This window comes from Muscardinus avellanarius (genome assembly GCF_963383645.1).
Source record: "Muscardinus avellanarius genome assembly, chromosome: 12".
NCBI lineage: Eukaryota > Metazoa > Chordata > Mammalia > Rodentia > Gliridae > Muscardinus > Muscardinus avellanarius.
The window spans coordinates 38,681,957-38,701,530 of NC_137798.1; the positions used below are offsets into that span (position 1 = coordinate 38,681,957).

Below are 19,574 nucleotides of genomic sequence, written 5' to 3' on the forward strand. Positions count from 1 at the left end.
TGGGTCTGGTAATGGAACCCAGGGGCATTCGACCTCCAAGCTACACCCCCTGGCCTGTTTTTTATTCTTTATTTTGAAACCGTGTCTCACTGAGTTGCAGAGGGCCTCACTAAGTAGCTGAGGCTGTCTGCGAACTGTGATCCTCCGGTCTCAGCCTCCTGAATGCTGGGATTACAAGCATGCACCACCACGCCCGACTTTGATATTGGGTATTGACTAAATTCCATTACTTCTCTTTAAGATACATGATAGGTCCTTTTTTTACCCCCTCTGAGTGGAGAGATTTTCAACTGAAGGAAATGGTCAGAAAATGCCTCTCAGCAATTTTATGTCTATATAATGCAGGGAATCTCCGATGAATTTATATGCTTTAGTAATACAGATGAAAATTTTGTAAGCTTTCCCCACTTTTGCCTTAACTGCCAAGAAACCTGGAGCCACTGTAATCAGCTCATCTCAGGTGCCTGTTAACATCTAACCCGTGCTCCCCACGGTCTTGCTTGAGTTTTCATCCCTAATTGGCTTTAGTTCTGTAAGCCGTATCACATCCCTTTAGAAGTCAATAGCATACAAACTATCAATGAAATAAAGCTGAAAAATATATTAACTTGACTAAGATTTTATAGCTAATTTACAGTTGCCTATGCTTGTAATGCATGATTGAATTAATGACAATCCTGTAACAAAAACACTAATGATATTCGTTTTTTTTTTAACATTTCCTTTAGATTATAATCATGGGGATTGTAGTGTGAGTTAAGCTTTAGATCTATGTGTCTTTCTTTTCCACTTTTATAAATCTGAGATTTTTAAAAATTAATCTGACAAGGAAATGAAAAAAGTTGCCTTTTCTCTGACTGCAGTTTTCTAAAAGTGGAAGTTAATGTTCTAAAATGTGTGTACACCTTGCAATTGTGTATAGAGCTCAAAACGTAAAAAAGCAAACTATATTAAATTTCAACATACTTGTTATCCTGCATTCCGGTTGACTGTAGAGAATCTCTAGTCATGTGTATCTGTTTTTGATGCCTCTACAGAATAACTGCCCAGCATCCTCTGCCCAACCAATCAGAATGTAGGAAAATCTACAGATATGACGGAATCTACTGTGAATCTACCTACCAGAAGTATGTTGAAATCTTTGTGAGTCTCCCTTCTGGCTCGTGCATCAGTGCTTGTGGTTGCCAGCTATTCAAAAATATCCTTGTACTGAAACCTTATTTTTACCTAATTGAGTGGGGGAAAAAAACTAAGCCGAACCAAACAAAAATGACAACAACCAAAAAAAAAAAAAAAATGTGCCTCTGAAATTAAGACAGAAAAAAATGTTTATTCTTTTGAAATTATGATCTAAAAGTTTTTTTTCTTTATAAAAATAAATGTATTAAGCTCTTAGGTAAGCTTCTTTATATTGCAATAAACAAGTACTTATATGCAAGAAAATCTCGGCAAAATACATTGCACAGGTGCTACGCATCTTAGGGATTTGAAAGGTGTGTTATGTATAAATTAGCTGTCACTTTTTTTCAATCCTGTAATGGAATGATGAGTTGTAATTTGCATAATCCTTTAAGAAGTCAAATTATACTGTCATGTAGCAGACTTAACATGCTAGCTAAGATTTCAGAGCTTTACAGCTAATTACTATGTACCTTGCAGGACAGTTAAATTGAAGTTGAGTCCTCTGTCTTTGCTGTTATTTTCTTCGTCCATTACTTAACGGAATCTGCACTTGTGGTAACGAGGTGTTGTTACTATCACTGAAGTAAACACGCTGCTCTGGGGAGGAAATGGCATTTGAATATATTATAGCTTGATTTGTATTGCTTTTGCTAAAAAGAAAGTATTTTTTTAAACCATAGTCCAATTGATATCTTCCAAAAAAGTATAGAAATATATGCTTTCGAGAAAAGTTATGGAACATTGTTCGAAGCAACTTTAGCATTTTATGAATTAAATTCTCCAATAGAAGATGTGAAGTAACAAACATCACTCCACTGAATGAAACCTTTCTGGATGGACTTTGGTGTGTTTTTGTCTTTGTACAAAGTTCTTTTGCAGGAGAATTTTTTAAAAAGCATTTCTTCCCTCTTTTTCCCCCTTAAAAATCTTTTCTGAATACAAGCTGGTAAGTTCTACTCTCACTTGCTCCTCCAGCTGGTTGTAGAGGATTTCTTTCATGATTTTCATTTTAAAATGGCCAGGCAATGCTGGCAGCTGTGGAGGTTGTTCTCTGAAATGGACACAGACTGGGTACTAGGCGGAGCTGTGACTGTTCCCTGCCCAGCACTGTTTAGTTGATAAATGTATCACAGTAACTTTATGATGTACTCACCTCTGGCTTAATTTATCACAATTCAATTACCTACATCATGGTCTTCTCTTTATCAAAATTGGCATAGTTATAATGCATAACTGTTCTTTTTTTTTTTTTTTGGTGGTACTGGGGATGGAACCCTTCTACCTCTGGGATACACTCCCAGACCTATTTTTTATAGTTTATTTATTTGGAAACAGGGTCTCTTACGCCAGCGAGGCTTAAGAGGCATAATCCTCCTGTCTCTGCCTCTCAAGCATGGGATTACAAGCTTGCACCACCATGCCCGGCTTGATTTTTTTTTTTTTAATATTTACTATTTGTGGTTCTTGGTGGCCAGGTTTCTGTAATTTGTTAGTGACTCATGGCTTTGTTGTGATTGGTGGATACTTTGAAGAGAAGCTTTTGGTTATATAGGAAAGGGGCCCTTTAAGGACCATATTAAAGCCACAGTTGATTGTTAACCTTTCACATAAGTGGTGACCAGCTGTCAGGTGTTGGCCATTTGTAGTTAGACCAGTTTCACGTAGCTGAAGTCACCGTTCTACTTAAAAGCTGAGGCTGGTCAGTCTGGAGAGAAGAGTAAAGCTGGTGGAACCCCGAGGAGGCTGGCTGGAGCAGCAAGGAGTTTCTTCCTGAGTAAGACTTCTCTTCTAACCCTGGGCACCATCTCAAGGGCTTGCTTTTTTAAAGAATTGGTGTTATTTGTAGTCAAGGTAGACACAGTAGGCAGCACAGCTGTGACTGCCAGAGAAAGTCACTAGGGGGATATTCATAACAAGGAAATATTGGCAAATAAATGATGAAGAAGGGGAAGAAATCCCCAAGATGTTAAATTGGAGCACTGTCACGGGATGATTAATGGTGTTGTGTATTTTGGTGAAGACGCTTATCTGAGTCATCTTGAAACTATAGTGTGCATTTAAGAGCACCTATAAAAAAGCATGCGGGACACAAGCGGGCTGGAGAGGAAAGGCTGGGATTCCGTTTTATTTTCCTGAGTGAGTATTTTCTCCAACTAAGTCTTTGGCTCCTGGCTGCTAGAAATCTGGTGTTACTGCATATTACACACAGGGTGTTCTTCTGTGTATTCTATTTAATATTAATCAGCATTTATGTATCTCTCTTCCATAAAGGATTGAAGGTATACAAATGATGTCTCTTTTCAACACCAGTGAGGGTGCTATCAAATAGAGGATTGAGGGTTGTGCAGACCACCCAGGGAAACAGTCAGTGTCACAGGGCTGCAGTAGGTGACACACTAAAATTTTTATTAATTTGAGGGTATAATTATAAAAAAATTACTTTGTTGATTTCTGGTGAAGAGTTGTCTGTCTTGGAGAACCTGTTAGCTTTCAGTGTCAATCCATAAATATCCTGGTCCTGTAGCATAGATTATTGCTTGCCTGGAGGGATCATTTTTCAACTATATGGAAGTTACCTCTTTGGGAAACTTAGTTAACCTCCTTGGATTTAAATAATCACCACAAGATCTAGGTGTAGGTACGAACAAATGACATATAATCCTATTCTCAATTAGCATGTAGTCTATACAGCAGTGCTTTTCAAACTCTGGATCCCTACTCAGATGGGAGAACGTGAATCCAATTTAGTAGGTCAGGATCAGAATTTAAAAATGAAATAGAGAAGATGTTAATGCATAACATGTAGTAAGAGTGCATCTTAGGCTTCTATTTTAGTTTTATCTGTCTGAGTATGTGCACATACAACTGAATGTTTGTGTACACGGGTGAGTTATGAGGCAAAATGTTTCTTACTGTGTTCTATATTCAAAAAAGAATGAGAGCCACTGTAATAGAATGTCAAGTAGATAAATGCATAAACGTAACGTGTAGGTATTGTGTCATTGTGTTCAGGGTGGAGTCGATTTTAAGGCAAGGCAGTCCTGGAGAAAGGCTCCAGCTAGGAAGAGGGTACACTATCTGGTCTCTCATGTCCAGTCACGTGTTGGAGCCAACTTGCATGGGTTGGTGAGAGCTAGTTGTACACACCTCTTTCTCTGTGATTGTGACTTCAGTTGGATAAGATAGTTGCACTGTGGAGCCTGGAAAATGCTACCAACCAAATACCACTCCTGTCTGTTATTGTTGTTGATTTTTACATGGTACCAAGGATTGAACCCAAGGGTGCTTTGGCACTGAGCTGAATCTCCAAACCTTTTTATTTTGAGACAGTCTTGCTGAATTGTCCAAGTTGGCCTTGAACACGGCAATCCTCTTGCCTCAGCTTCTTGAATGGCTGAGATGATGGGTGGTCATGGGCTACCACACCTGGTCCCTAACTGGTTGTTAAGTATTTATCAGCATATCATCCCCCTTATTCTTATAATTCTGTGATTTTACAATTATTATGAATTGTTACACTTCAATGCATTATTTTATATGGTGTGTTTAGGTTTTATTGAGAATTAGTAGAATGATTAGATAATTGCTTTAATAATATTAAAAATTTAAAGCAAACAGAAAAAAGCTGTGGTTATTTCAAAAGATTTAAAATTTATTACTCTAAAATAGTAAATATAATAGTAATAGTAAAATAATCTCTTATAGCCGGGCATGGTGGTGGCACGCTTGTAATCCCCGTGCTTGGGAGGCGGAGACAGGAGGATTGCACAGGTTTGAAGCCAGCCTCGCTGGCTTAAGAGACCCTGTTTCCAAATAAAAATATAAAAAAATATAGGTCTGGGAGTGTAGCATGGAGGTAGAAGTGCTTCCAGGAACCCCAGTACCACATACACAAAAAAAATCTCTTACATTCAATGAATATAATATTTCCATTTTAAAACTTCAAATTGCAGTTGGTGATACTGATTTTTTTTTTTAACTTTTATTTTTATTGGTGCACTGTATTCATACATCATAGTAGGATACATACTTTTGTAGACATACATGCACACTTTTCCCAGTCAGCCCCCACCCAATCCCCACCCCATTCTCTCCCTATCCCTCCCTCCCATGCTTGGCTTAGTAGTTGACATCTAGTATTATGGCAATTTATCTAAAATTAAAAATGATAATCTCACATAACAGTTTCTTGGCAAAAGGTAGAAATATGGTCTTTAAAAAATTTCTAAAGTTGTAAATACAAATCTCGTTACTTTATACTAAGCAGTCATTTTCCTAAGCACTGAAAGTTTGGGGTCCCAGACCCTGCCTTCCCTTTGAACTGCCATTTTATAGTTTACAATAATCTCTTTATCCACCTGAGCTCATCTCTAAAGTAGTGGGTTTGATCGGTAGATACCAAAGTTCTTTCCAAAGTAAAATAATTTATCAATCTTATTTTTTCCATCTTCAAGTGTATGGTTAAAAGCAACATAGAAAAAGTGAAAACAGAAAAAGTACTCCTTTCATAATAGCAATAAATTTGAACTTTAACAAAAGATAGAAAATATTTCAGTCAGGAAAGGAAACTTCAAGGACATGACAGTGAATTGTAGTAATAAGTCCATAGAACATCACCTGTGTTAAGAAGAGTTAGTAATGAGGAAGAAGTAGGAGTCAGCTGAGCCTCAGAGTTTAAGATGCAGACCAGACATACAGTTGGACATTACTGTAGAGAAACTTGAGAAAAAGTGGGATACCCTGAAAGCTGTTTCTATTACAGTCACTTCGGTATTTAGGAAAGACAGTGATTCCAAGGAGACTTAACTCGATAACATTTACTGAGCGTCTTCCATGCTCTTGCAGTGGACACTGCAGTACATATTTTATTTATTTATTTTTATTTTTTGTGGTACTGGGGCTGGAACCCAGGGGCACTCGATCTCCAACCTGTTCCCCCAGCCCTATTTTTTTATTTATTTTGAAACAGGGTCTCACTGACTTGCAGTGGGCCTCACTAAGTAGCTGAGGCTGGTCTGTGAACCGCCATCCTCCTGTCTCAGCCTCCTGAATGCTGGATTACAAGCACGTGCCACCATGCCCAGCTTGCAGTTTCCATTTTAAATCAAGGGGTTTGTTTATTTAACCCAGGGTTCCCCATCTCAAGGCAGAACCCACATTGTGAAACCCCAAGAGAGAGGCGTTATTTGTAATTGATTGGAGTTGAGTTGCCTTGAGTAGAGAGGCCTTTGGTAAGATGAGAGTCTGTCTTTGTTTAACTGTCTTCTCCATCCCAAGTGCCTGCCCTCTGAATTTCATGCTACCTGGATACTTGGTTAGTGCTTCCAGTCTGGGCTCAGACCCCTGGGGCATTAATCTGTACCCCCTCACTGAGGATCAGGTGTTGTTAACTGATAATTTTACTCTTCTCAGTACTATTTGCATTTTAATAAGCAACTCCAAGTGAACGAATGGAGAGCGAGAGAGAAAAAAAAAAAAAAAAACAGGAATCTTCTCCAATAAAGTAATCTCAGACACAGGGCTTGGGTAAATTAATTTGGGGCTGAAGGGAGAGAAGTTTCTTTCTGGAAAAATAAAAAACATGGGTGTCTATGTACTCAGTAAAGTATTAAGGCTGACCTTGGCCAAGAGCCATGGGTGTGGAAGAGAGAAGATTCAGACTCGAGAGAGAAGGAATTGAGGAGGTCCCGGGAAGGGAATAAGAGAAGAAAAGAAGTCCTACGTTGGTATTAGCTGTGTTGTACAGCTAGTTCTAACTGCTCTCACCTGTCCTCCAGTGAAGGAGGACCAGAGGCATGCTGGTCTGGCCGGCTGGGGGGTGGATGGTCAGCTCACCACGGCTGCTGCAGGGGAAGCGAAAGGTCAAGGGACTCCAGGCGCAGAAGCAAATTCTTCCCTGGTTGTTTAACCTGATTGATTTATTGCTATTATTTGATCTTCTTTTCCCTCACATTAGAATAATGTATGCAGTGGTGTTTGGAACAGTAAATAACTGAGAAAAGAGAAAAGAGTGAGAAATGAGCTTCAGAAAGATCCCCATGTTAAATCTGCATGTTAAAGAGACATTGAACTCAGGAGCAAGAACTGCTTCAGGCCTTTCAGCAGCCAAGGGAATTCTGGTTTCCATATCATCCCTTTTGGATCTCAGCATGATTTCTCCCAATTAACTTAGCATCACACCAATGATTTTGCCTAGAAGTGACCTGAAGTAGCTTATCTTGGTAATGTGGATGGCATAAAAGTGTGTTCCAGATTAGTTTACAAATCAAGTTATTAGCTTGACAAATACATTGTAAGCATCGCCCATGGGCCAGGTGCTGTACTATGCAAGCACAACACTAACCCACCAACTTAGAGGTGACTGAGAAAACCTGTGTTCTTCACAAGCCTGGAAGACTGAGGTATCAACGAGTAGCTGGGCTTCCGCATGAGAGGCGCCACTAAAGAGAGAAGTGCCTGCTGGGGAGGGCACAATGAAGGAAGCATTGTTATAGTCAAGGCAGCCTGGGGTCCTCTGGGTGGCGGGGCTAATTGAGCTTGGGAAAAGGCATTCAAGGTAGTGATTTAGGCTAAAAGATTGGCATTTCTGGTGTAGTAAACTGCGAATGGCCCCAAACAGGACTGGATGAGCACAGACTCCAAGGGAATGAGGAGGAGGATTAGAGAAGGCAGGGGATCATAAAGAACTCAATAGTAGAAATAATGCTATGAATGTATACAAAATTGCCAATTCCAATCTCAAAGACTTCTGAGATGAGAGGTGAGAGTGTGGGAAAGGGGGACCTGGTGGGAAATGCAACAAGAGTTATGTGCATGTGCTTTTATGATCCTCTACCCCCCAAAGTATGTAAAATTACAATGTACCAAATTAAAAAGGCAGGATTGGGGGCTTTTTTAATGTGGTGGAGAAGTGCCAGGAGGCAGAGCTGCAGAAGAGTAGCAGAGGCTTTGGATTGGTTCTGACCATTTCTTACGAGAACATTGGGCGTTTTCTCTAAGGGAAGAGTGTGAAATGGACTAGATGCTGGAGAATTACTCTGGAGATATGTTAGATGGGAGACTGGAAACCTCTGTGGGAGTGGCCTACAGTTTCATCCCCTTTTTGTTTTAAAACTTTTAGCGTGCTGGGCGTAGTGGCGCATGCTTGTGATCCCAGCATTTGGGAGGCTGAGTCAGGAGGATTGCGGTTCATGGGCAGCCTCAGCTACTTAATGAGGCCCTCTGTAACCCAGTTAGACTCTGTTTCAAAATAAAGAATAAAAAATGGGGCTGGGGGTGTACCTCGCAGGTAGCATACCCCTGGGTTCCATCCTCAGTACCACAAAAGCAAACAAAAAACTTTTAGCGTGCCTGGCAAGGGAGCATGTGAACTTGTGCTGTTGGTTGATGTTATTTTTTATTGATACATATCTTGGAGAGCTTTGCCATGTGAAATCGAGTTTAGGACCTGCCTTTGAATTCCCTGCTTTTCTGGGCTTGAGGAGTCCTGGTCTGCCTTTCTCCTTGTAGGCTACTTATAATTCAAGATACACAAATGGCAGAGAGTAAAAATAGGTAGCACCGGAAGTATGATTTAGAGTGAGAGAATATTAATTGACTTCATCGGAGTGTATATTTTCATTATGGGCAAAATGACTACCTAGACTTAAAATAATTGGTTAATGACACACCTGCCGTATGTATGAGAACTCGAGAAACTTGAGAACAGAAAGTAAAGGCCAAGGTCAGAGGAAGAGAGCGACAAAGAACCTTTTGTAGGCACACTCAGGAACCAGTGTTCAAATTTGCTAACAGGTGATTTCATAGATACTAACATGCTTATATTCAGATTTTTATAATTATACAACAAACTTGTAGTACTACATAAACTATGGTTCTGAGTTCTCCTCACTTAAAACAGCCTGTTCTGTGTCTTTAGTGAATCTTTGGACTTATTTTATGTATCAGATTGAAAGAATAATTGTTCTCTTATTTATGAGAAACCTATTTTAAGATCTACAAATCCATGCAGTAGGACTTAATCATCTGTATAGATGGCTAAACCTGGTAATGGATCTGGGTTTGACCAGATCTCAAGGCCAACGTCTATGTTTAGCTGTGATCCACCATCACCACCCCTGACAGGCAAGAATCAGGAAAATGGTGCTGCTGTGAGAACTTATGTTGTCTGGAATGCAGGAAATGGAATGACAATTGATAGTAAAAGAAACAGGTCCCTTGATCATTGGTAACAAATGAAAAACAAAGTGAGCCCAGAGATCCTGTGTACCCAGCTGAGGGCTGGGAAGGAAAACTGGGTTTTAAATAAGGCACAGCAACAGTCTTTGGTCACATGAACCTCAAGGTCCCAGTTCCAAAGAATCCTCGAAGTGATATGAAATTTAAGATCTCAAGTTTTCTATACAAAATTCATCCAAGAGTGCTGGCCTTACACACTGCTCATTAAACCAATATTCTCAAAGGACCCCATCCTGTCTCTGCTTTGAGAACTAGATCTGAACATCTCAATGCTGAACCCAATAAATAGAATCCAATTTTTTTAAGCCGCTCAGAAATCCAGAGAATTGGTGCAGCCAATGTGGCATGTAAGAAAATGAGTTTGCAGAGCAGCCAGAAAACTAATCACTCAGTAATTACTTCTCATACACATACATATTCTGATCTAAAAACGTTGTATTCTTCTTTGACCCACCACACCCGTCTCACCATTAATTTTTGTCCTCTAACTTGCAAAACTATTTACACATTTACATGAGTCACTATCTCTAAATAAAAATACATATTGAGGTGTCAAGGGAGGGTCTTTCTGATTAAAGCGCTATCACTACTTCTTGCTAGAGGAATCACATCCCCCACAAAAACAAGTGATCAGAAAGCCAGAAAGTAGATACAAACAACACCAGGGAGGAAAACTGTGCTATGTCAACAAACGTCTCTCTGTAGACCACAGTTTCTGTGTAGACCTTAACCACATCACTTTCTATTTTCCCTAAAAGCTTGGCTCCAAAAGTTTTCCAGCTGAGGTAATTGTAGATGGATTCACAAGAAAATACCTGTATATATGAATCTACATCTATGAAAGGTGGTAGCATATAAATACATACAATTTATAGAAAAGATAAAAACCAAATTGTTGACAGTGGTTATCTACAGGAAGCACAGATACATATGATATCAATGTTTTCTTTAAGCTTACTAGTATTTTCTCAATGTTAGGATTAAATATGTTGCATCTCTATTCAGAAGAAGAGGATAAAATGTCATGAGGTAACTAGTCTAGGAACTACCCATTCACCAACCCAGAGCCATGACATAGGGCCGAAGAATTTCTAAGAATATCCCCTCACACAGGATAATGGTCCAGAGACTACTCTGTAAGCTCTGGGGTATCACAAAGCCAAGGCTATTTATTGAGCAGAGAACAGGGAATTCCATGAATAAGTAGGAAAACATATGGAAATAAAGGCTCTAAGAAGGGTACAGTTGTGACCATAACCTTTTGTTGTTGGTATGACTGTTAGGGAAGTTCGATAATTATCTTCTCATTATAGGAAATGAATCCTTGTGTATTTTTCTATTATAAACACACTGCCTCTACATATGTTTAACTATACAGATCATAATACTATAGTAATATAAGTGGCATTTCCATATTATATTGTTTTTCATATGGATGGTATGTACTTAAGCTTCCTAAGAATAGGACATTTTCTGGTATGTGACATAATTTTCACAAATATCCTGCATATTCACTAAATTTCACAGTATCCCTTTAATGAAATAGTGTACTTTGATTGCCATAAAAGTTTATACTGCATGAGGGATAGTAGTAATTAACAGTAATACAATCCAGAGTGGTCCTTTTGTAACAAAGTTATTCAACATATTCATAGTCACAATGATTTAACTTGTTGGGGGTTGAATGCTTATTATTTTCATTTTGTAGACAAGAACTGAGTAGAACAGTTTTACCTTAAATTATATAAATAAAAAGTAGTGCTCATTTAGTGGACACTAAGTATATTCCAAGCACTTTAAGTGGTTTTTTGGTTTAGACCTTAGGCTCTAAATCAGATGGCCTGAGATCTAAAGCAGAAGTTCACTAACTTTTTTTTTCTAAATGGCCAGACTCTAAGTATTTGAGGCATTGTAGGCCATACTGTCTCTGTCAGCAGTATACAATTATGCTCTTGGACGGGGGAGGCATAAACAACACAAAAATGAATGAGTTTGGCTGTGTTCCAATAAAACTTTATTTATAAAAAATGGCAAGGGGAAGTAGAGAATACATTTGGCCAACTGGCTAAAGTTTGGTGATATTAATTCAAATTCCACCACATCCTAACTTCTTAACCTAGAGTGAGTAAGTTTCTTCTGCTTGGAAAGCCTGTTATCTTGTCTATAAAATAGTGGTAATGATATTGCCTAATGCAAAATTTATTCTGCAAAGTATAAGACTGTATGTTAAGCCATTAGCCCAGTGCCTGACATCAGCATGCAATAAAAATCAACAATGTTAGTAATTAGCATCTTCATAACATTGATCCTGAAAACAACCTAGGAGAGTTATTTTATCCCCATTTTAGAGCTGAGTAAACAGATGCTTAAAAAGTAACCTAGCAAACTCATTTTCTTACATGCCACATTGGCTGCACCAATTCTCTGGATTTCTGGGCATCTTAAAAATTGGATTCTATTTACTGGGTTCAGCATTGAGATGTTCAGATCTAGTTCTCAAAGCGGAGATAGGATGGGGTCCTTTGAGAATATTGGTTTAATGAGCAGTGTGTAAGGCCAACACTCCTGGATGAATTTTGTATAGAAAACTTGAGATCTTAAATTTCATATCACTTCGAGGATTCTTTGGAACTGGGACCTTGAGGTTCATGTGACCAAAGAAGACTGTTGCTGTGCCTTATTTAAAGTTTTCCTTCCCAGCCCTCAGCTGGGTACACAGGGTCTCTGGGCTCACTTTGTTTTTCATTTGTTACCAATGATCAAGGGACCTGTTTCTTTTACTATCAATTGTCATTCCTTTTCCTGCATTCCAGACAACATAAGTTCTCACAGCAGCACCGTTTTCCTGATTCTTGCCTGTCAGGGGTGGTGATGGTGGATCACAGCTAACCATAGGCGTTAGCCTTGAGAGTGGAGGTACCTGACCTTTTGGGTGAGCAAAAGGAGGGGGAGGAAGCAGTAGCTCTGATTCTCATCCCATGGAGACATTTATCAGGTGTCCCAATGCATGAGTTAGAATCAGTGGAAATTCTGGTATTCTGGTTGCTGCATCACTGGAAGGAGCGATTTGGAGGCCAAACCAGGGAGGATTTCTTGAGCTCTGGTAAAATTCATGAGCAATCAGCTTATCTGCTAGTAGGATTTTCTACCTTCTTTTCTGAATTCTGTTTGCCCAGAGTTAGTAACTATCTATGAGGCTGGTAGAAAAAGAGTGTTGGATTTTAAACCATTTATCATGGTGTTTCTAAAATGCCTCAGGGAAAAGAGGACTAGAAGGCTCAGGTTGTGGGACAGCAGGTTTTAAGTACAACCTGGTGGCACGTTCGGCTCACTTGTACTAAGAATAGTTGAATTAGGTCTGTGGAGGAGAGAATTACAGGATACAGATGTTTGTTGTGGAGGAGAGATTTTTCAGGACACAAATGTTTGTCGTGGTACAGAGTATCCTCAGAAGGAGAGGATTGCTGCAGATGCAGATAGAGAGGGTGGCCGAATAAATCTACATTTCTGCAACTAAAGGAAAACCTCATTGATGCCAAGACCTTTCACTGAGAGGCCAAGGTCATGCTTCTGGGGAAAACAGGAGCTCTCACTTTGGCAGTGAAATTATGTGTTAGTTTCATCGTTCCTATGTTTCTATTGGCATATTTTTTATTTCCATATGCAATAATACAGACGAGGCTGAAAATGGAATGAAAAGGGAATAACTTCTTCCAAATATGGGGTTTGGTGGTCCTGAGGCCACCAAATTGTAATTGACCCAAACAACCCCATTTGAAGCAGGTAATAAAATTCTTGCACTCAAATAAATGGAGGCTCAGAGAGGTTAGAAAAGTAGCCCAAATGGCACAGCCATTGCATACCAATGTGTGGGAAGCCAAATCAGATCCATATCTGTGGCAAGGCCCTCTGGAGCTGGATGGTACTTTACCTCAGAAACATCCATGATCTAATCAAGGATGGTCTGTTGAATCTGCTTCCACAAAAGAATAATACCCCAAGGAGCTTCAGGCCATGTCTGTAGAGGAGAGGGGGTTTGATACTGCACGCTCTGCAGTTAAGGAGTGTGTGGTCAGGTCCCTGTGCATCTGAGCATGTTCCCACCTGAGCCATCTCCCCTGTGGAGTGTCCACCTGCCTGGATGCCTCTGTTCTCATGCAGACATGGATGAACCTTCAATTTTTATCTCTAGCCCTACCCTCACCAAACTCTGGTTTCATGTTTTCAAGCCACACACATTCCTGCAAGCATCCCACTGTACCTCATCTGCCACATGTAGCAATGAGCAAATTGCGAGCACATCCATGGGCATCACCTGCCACTCCTCAGAGCAAACCGTGCTTCATTTGTGTTTGTGTGGGAGAAACTGAACCCCTGGGTCACAGTTGCAGGGTGACCTGCAGGCCTGCAAATCCACACCTTTCTCATCTCAGCTGTAGGCCTTTCCAGGACAGAAAGCACAGGCCATTCTTCCAAGAGACCTAGCAACTCTCTTGGAGAGTTCCTTTTTCCTCCTTGTTCTTTGCTCTGTCTTCATTCTATAATCATTCAGACTCATTCCTGGAGTCATATTTCATTCTACCTCTCATCTTCAAATATTCGGTTTGTAGCATGATACTTAAAAAAATAATTCTTCCCTCCTATTCCCACTTCACTAATTTTAGGAATGATTTCATGCCTAGATTGCTGCAGTCTCCTAATTAATCTATTTCCATTCTTGGTCAGTTCAATTCAGATAAATTCTTGAGCTCTATATACAAAGCACTGTACTAAGTAATGCAGGAATTTTTTTTCTTTCTCTGCTACCTTGTAAATGGTTACAGATTAAAATGTTGTTAACGACTTGTTCTCACTGCATGGTATCTATAATCATAGCTTAAAACCTACTGGTCTTCTCTAGTTTCCCTTTGAGCCTCTCCTCTCTCAGGCATTTCTGGGCACCACCTCTCTGCTTTTGCCCCAGGACACACCTGCAATTCAGACAGAAACTTCACCTTTGGGTCTCTGTGAAGTCCCTCTAAGCAAGTTTCACCCACAATAGTGTCTCCCTTCTTTTAATTTATCACATTATTTGTATACCATCTATAACAAGGAACTATCATCTGGGATATTTCAGTGAACAAAAAAAGCATAATCTCTGTCCTCAGTTAGACAGCATGAGAAAGGGGCAGTAAACTGTAAACACTGACAAGGAAGGTGATGGTGGATTCTGCTCTCTGGTGGTCAGTGGTATGGAGCAAAACTAGAGGTGAGGAAGGAAGAATACTGGGATGGAGGCAGGTCAGTTGTGGTTTTAGATAGATGAAACCCAATAAACAGATGACAGTAGAGTATTGACTTTAAAAAAAACACAAAACTTAGTTAGGATGCAGACTGCTAAGGAGCGTAGAACCAGTGGCTGCTAGGAGGCTCTGCAGCTGAACTCTTGCTGTACTCATCAATGGAGAGGCCAGAGCAGAGGGGTTTGAGTGAGCAGGGACAGGAGACAGGACAGGCAGGTGATAGGAAGCCAGGACGTAGGAACCGGCAGGCCAGGGAAGGCCCTGAACTTTATTCCACTTGAAATAGGGTCTTTTGTGGGTTTTGACTTTAGGAATAATGAGATCTAACATAGAGCTGCTCTGGCTGCTTGCTGAGTATATATACTTGAGGGGGACGAGGCTAGAGGCCAGAGGCCTAGCTTGGGGTCACTTGCCATAGTCAGGGTGGCTCCCATCAAAGGTGTAGAACTGAAAGTGGCAAGAAGAATTTGGAGCTGATAGATTTTGAAGGAAGAGACCACAGAATTTCTTGTTGGATATGGTATGTGTGATTGTGTTATGGTGGGATATGTAAGAGGGAAGTCAATGTTGAATTAAAGAGTAAATACTTATAATATACTTTATATCACATGTGGCAGGATTTAATTCTATATATGCAAACAAATACTTTCTAGGAACTCAAAAATTTAGAGATGAGGCATGACATAGACTTACTAAGGTTAAATGAGAAGAGGTTGCATCATAAGATTGTAAATTTTTAGAGGTATTTATTCATGCATTTACTCCACAGACCTTTTGAAAGGTGTTTGTTGAAATCAAACAGTGGTTTCATATCTCAATAATGTTGAATGCAACCAGAGTACTTCAGCATAGTGGACAAGTGCCCAGACTCTCCTGGGCGGCTGATGTAGTCAGACCTTAGTTCCAGTATTTACTTGCTTGGTGATCTTGAACAAGTTACATAAGCTCTCTGTTTTTTACTTGTCTGTGAAATGGTGATCATACCCACATCTGACCAGATAGGGTTTACCACGGCATTAAATTAACTAATGTCAATTGCTTAGAACTACACCTGGCACATAAGTACTCAAGTAGCATTTATCATTTCTAAATATGTGCCCAAGAAAAGTTAGCTAAGAAGAGAATTTTGTATTTGAAGTGATTCCTTCCCACCAAACCCATAACCACACATGTCTCAAATCTGTCAAGATAAATGGTTCATAAAAGTGAATGATAGGATCCTATACCCTTGTTCTCTTGCTGATAGTTAAAAAGTATAATTAAAAATGGCACTGTGAGCTGGGTGTGTTAACATATACTTGTAATCCCAGTACTAGTGAGGCTGATATGGGAGGATTGCAGACTTGAGGTCAGCCTTTGCTACATAGCAAGATTGTCGGCAACTTAGTGAGACCCTGTTTCAAAATAAAAATAAAAATGGTTAGGTGTGTAGCTTAGAGGTAGAATGCCCCTGGTTCAATCCCCAGTACCCCTCCACACACACAATTGCATTCTGAGCAGTCTGATTACCTGCCTCTTCAGAGGTAGCTATAGAGGCTGGTCAGCAACCCTTCTTTGGTACATTTGATTGACAGACTGGAAGACAGCATTTAGATGACTAACACGAGAAAGGATCAGCATTTTTCTTATTATTTTTAGCCTAAAATGTTGAACGTGTATTAAAATGAGAAAAATAATTTTCAGGATAGATATGACTTTCCTAGTACATAAAAGCAAGGAGATCACATCAAGGAGGGAATATTATTTTGTTGCCCAAATACAGGAAATTACTATTTTTCCCTCCATGTTTATATTTTGATACCTAATATCTCCGTTTTTCTTCATTTTTTTTCTTTCATGTGACTGTTGTTTCTTTATCCCTCTTACTATCAGCAACTTATGTGGCCTCCAAATCCAGGAAGGAACAGTGCATTGCTGCTGTGGAACACACACAGGCATCCTTAGAGTCAGAGGTGGCTTGAAGAGCAGTTTCATTCCGCTTTCATTGTCCCTGGTACTTCAGCAAGGAACTCAGGTTCTGTTTGAGCTCAGTATTTCTGATCCCGTTCTGTACATCCTCGATGGCCAGGCAGACAGTGGCTGTCGAGGAGTAAAAGGTAAATATTGAACAGGGAAGCCCCTTTGATTAACTTTGTGGATCATTATTTGAAAGTAGTGTACAGTCAGGGAAGATCCATCACTCACGATGGTAGCGCATGGCGTGGGGGTCGGAGCATCAAGCTGCCCGTTGCAAAGCTGAGGTTGCATTTTCTATTATGTACCTGAGTGTGTATTCATGCAGCACTGGACTAGTTACAGCTACTCAATGAGAAAAATGGTGACTGTTTAGCACAGTGTAAATGCAAGATATTTAAGATGGCGAAGCTGAAAGAATACTCAAGGGGGACTTTGTGCTATATCAGTTATAAATATACTAACGCAGGTTTAGGAAAAATATTTTGAAGTGTCTAATAGTATGGATGCTGTTACCTCTTACCCAGGTTCAGAAATCTTTTGCTAATATGCAATATAGATATTTATGTCAGAGTGGGAGTAAAGTTTTAGTCTTACTAGTATGTGTTTGAAAGGACTAGTTTGAGCCTTTATGCATTTTCCTGGGTTTGGTTTATACGACCCGATAGGCATAACTTTCCCATATAACACATTTATCCAGAAGGTTGGTCCTTAGTTGATTTGCTGTTAAGTGATTCTGACCTAGCAATTGAACAATAGTTTATAACTGTTAGAAATAACAGTCATTGTCATTAGTTAATATGTTGAGTATCCATGAAAGAATATGCATAGAACTTGGTAAAGAGACAGATGGGATTGCATAGAAAAGAACAGCTTCCTGCTTTCAGGAGGCACTGGCAGATCAACACATGGTCATGATATCATGAAGGCAATGCATGAGTAAAGTGATGCACTTTCAGTAGAGACCCTGGTCATTGGGCAGATAGGCAATCCCAAATATTTTCATAAGCTTCAACATTTTAGAGTAAATCTTTTAGTTGACACTTAATGGTATTGAGCTATAGAAATCATATTCAGAAAACTGTATAATAATAATTATTAAAGCAATCAATAACAGCAATGTAAACTCTTCTTTCATACTCATATTCTAGAGCAAAGGATAGAAAGTTGGCATTTTATGACACTTTAAATGCATAATTGCAACATTTTTATTTGTTTAATTAGGTGAATTAATACCATTGTTAGCTACTGTTTAGCAAGCACATAAGAACCACACAAGTGACAAAATTATATATACTATGTTGGATGGGGTCTTAGTTTTGTATGTTAAACCAATATATCCTAGTGAAAATAACTTCGAAATAAAATAATTTTGTTCTGAAAATTATTTGAATTAATATATAAAGGGTTCATGCCAATCAAAGCAAAGCACTGCGTGTTTTTATATCATTTCTAGGAGGAGATTCTGTGTGGTAACTTTTTTTTTAAAGTTTCAATTTTGCTTTTAAATGAACAATGGGACATGTTAATATTCTTGGTATTTAATTGTAATATTCTGAACTAATTGATGAAAATTGCCCCTCACTTCCCTGAAACAGAGAGGATTTAAAATTTCGTTTAGAAAATCAATTCTATTGGACACATGTTTGTCAAAGAGCAGTGCATTAGAAACTACTGTAGTATATTTTAAAATTTAGATAAACCTATAGCGTGAACATGAATAACATGATAAATGCAAGATGTAATTTACCAAAGGTGAAGTGTTCTTTGTAATTGAAACCCCGACAGCTTATGCCCTTTCAAGAGCAGCGTGGGCTACTGTACTTGCCTCTTCCCCTGGGGGACCCAGGATCTAATTTGGATTAGGTTCCAAGTGAACATGTGTTAGGTGGACTCATCCTAACCCTGCAATGGTGTTTCACCACGCTGAAAAACCGGAGCATAATTTGACATAAATCTTTGTTTAGAACTGAAATAGCAGGGGATGTTGTGGGTCAGGATGGAATTGGCAGGGCTGCAGTGGAACAAGCTCACACGGCCCGGTGGCCAGCAAAGCCCGTACTTTCAGGCCTTTGGTTTTCTTGAAATTATACGTAATGAATTCAATGCTCATTTTCATTCTCTGGAGCAGGAACTTTGGTATCATTTTACTTTTGTGTAGACTTGTTTGTGACCTACATTATAACAGACATTTTATTTATAAGAAAAATATGTTAAAAATTCCTCTCACAATATTCACATCCTAAAAAGAGGAATTCATGCTGTTTCGTTTATATTCCTTTTAAAAATATTTTTATTGATGCATCATAATAACACATTCTAATGAGGTATAGAGTGGTAGGAATATACATGCACACAGCACTTTGTGTGTTTCCTTCCCTTTCAAATTCCCTTTCCCTGTACATGTCATTGACATTAGTATTGATAACTAATATATATATCACACATCATTTAAACTGTTACCTTCATTTTGCCTCTGTCCCCCCAGTCCTTCCCCTAAACCTCTACTGGAGTCTCCTTTATCTGCGGCCTCTTTAGTTATACTCTTAACTGGTAATTGAGTTAGACAAGCATTACTTAAATGATGGTGATACTATCACTGGCCTGTAATACTCCATTTTGGTCACAGGCCAGCCTGGCAATGGCTTTGGGGAGAAGTGGAATATATTGGGAGAAGATGCCATAGTTTTGACTATTTGGTTTGTTTAGGAGCAAATATTTATCAAGGAAATATTTATCATATCCATATGGGGGGCTGTAGGTATTCTAATTCTCAAGGAAGTTGCAGGCCAGTAGGAAGAATAGCACATTTAATAATATATTGATTTAGTAGCTATTTAGTGAATGTTAGTCATTGTTCTAGACCCTGGGTGTTCCGTGGTGCACATGACATTTAGAGAGCCTCTTGTGTGGGATTTG

General features: G+C 39.3%; 1 protein-coding gene across 12 annotated transcripts in view; it reads left to right on the plus strand.

Moving 5' to 3' along the window:
- The window catches only part of NPAS3 (neuronal PAS domain protein 3), a gene marked incomplete at both ends in the record, with an annotated part of 883,378 nt that overhangs the window by 113,453 nt on the left and 750,351 nt on the right, over positions 1 to 19,574 (plus strand). For 5 of the 12 annotated variants that reach the window (XM_080707497.1, XM_080707501.1, XM_080707502.1 and 2 more), the window contains one exon: positions 1,038 to 1,127. The exons of the other annotated variants lie outside the window; for them this stretch is intronic. In XM_080707497.1, the coding sequence (XP_080563623.1) occupies positions 1,038 to 1,127 (90 nt within the window). The remainder of the gene's footprint in view (positions 1 to 1,037; positions 1,128 to 19,574) is intronic. 12 annotated transcript variants of the gene reach the window in all.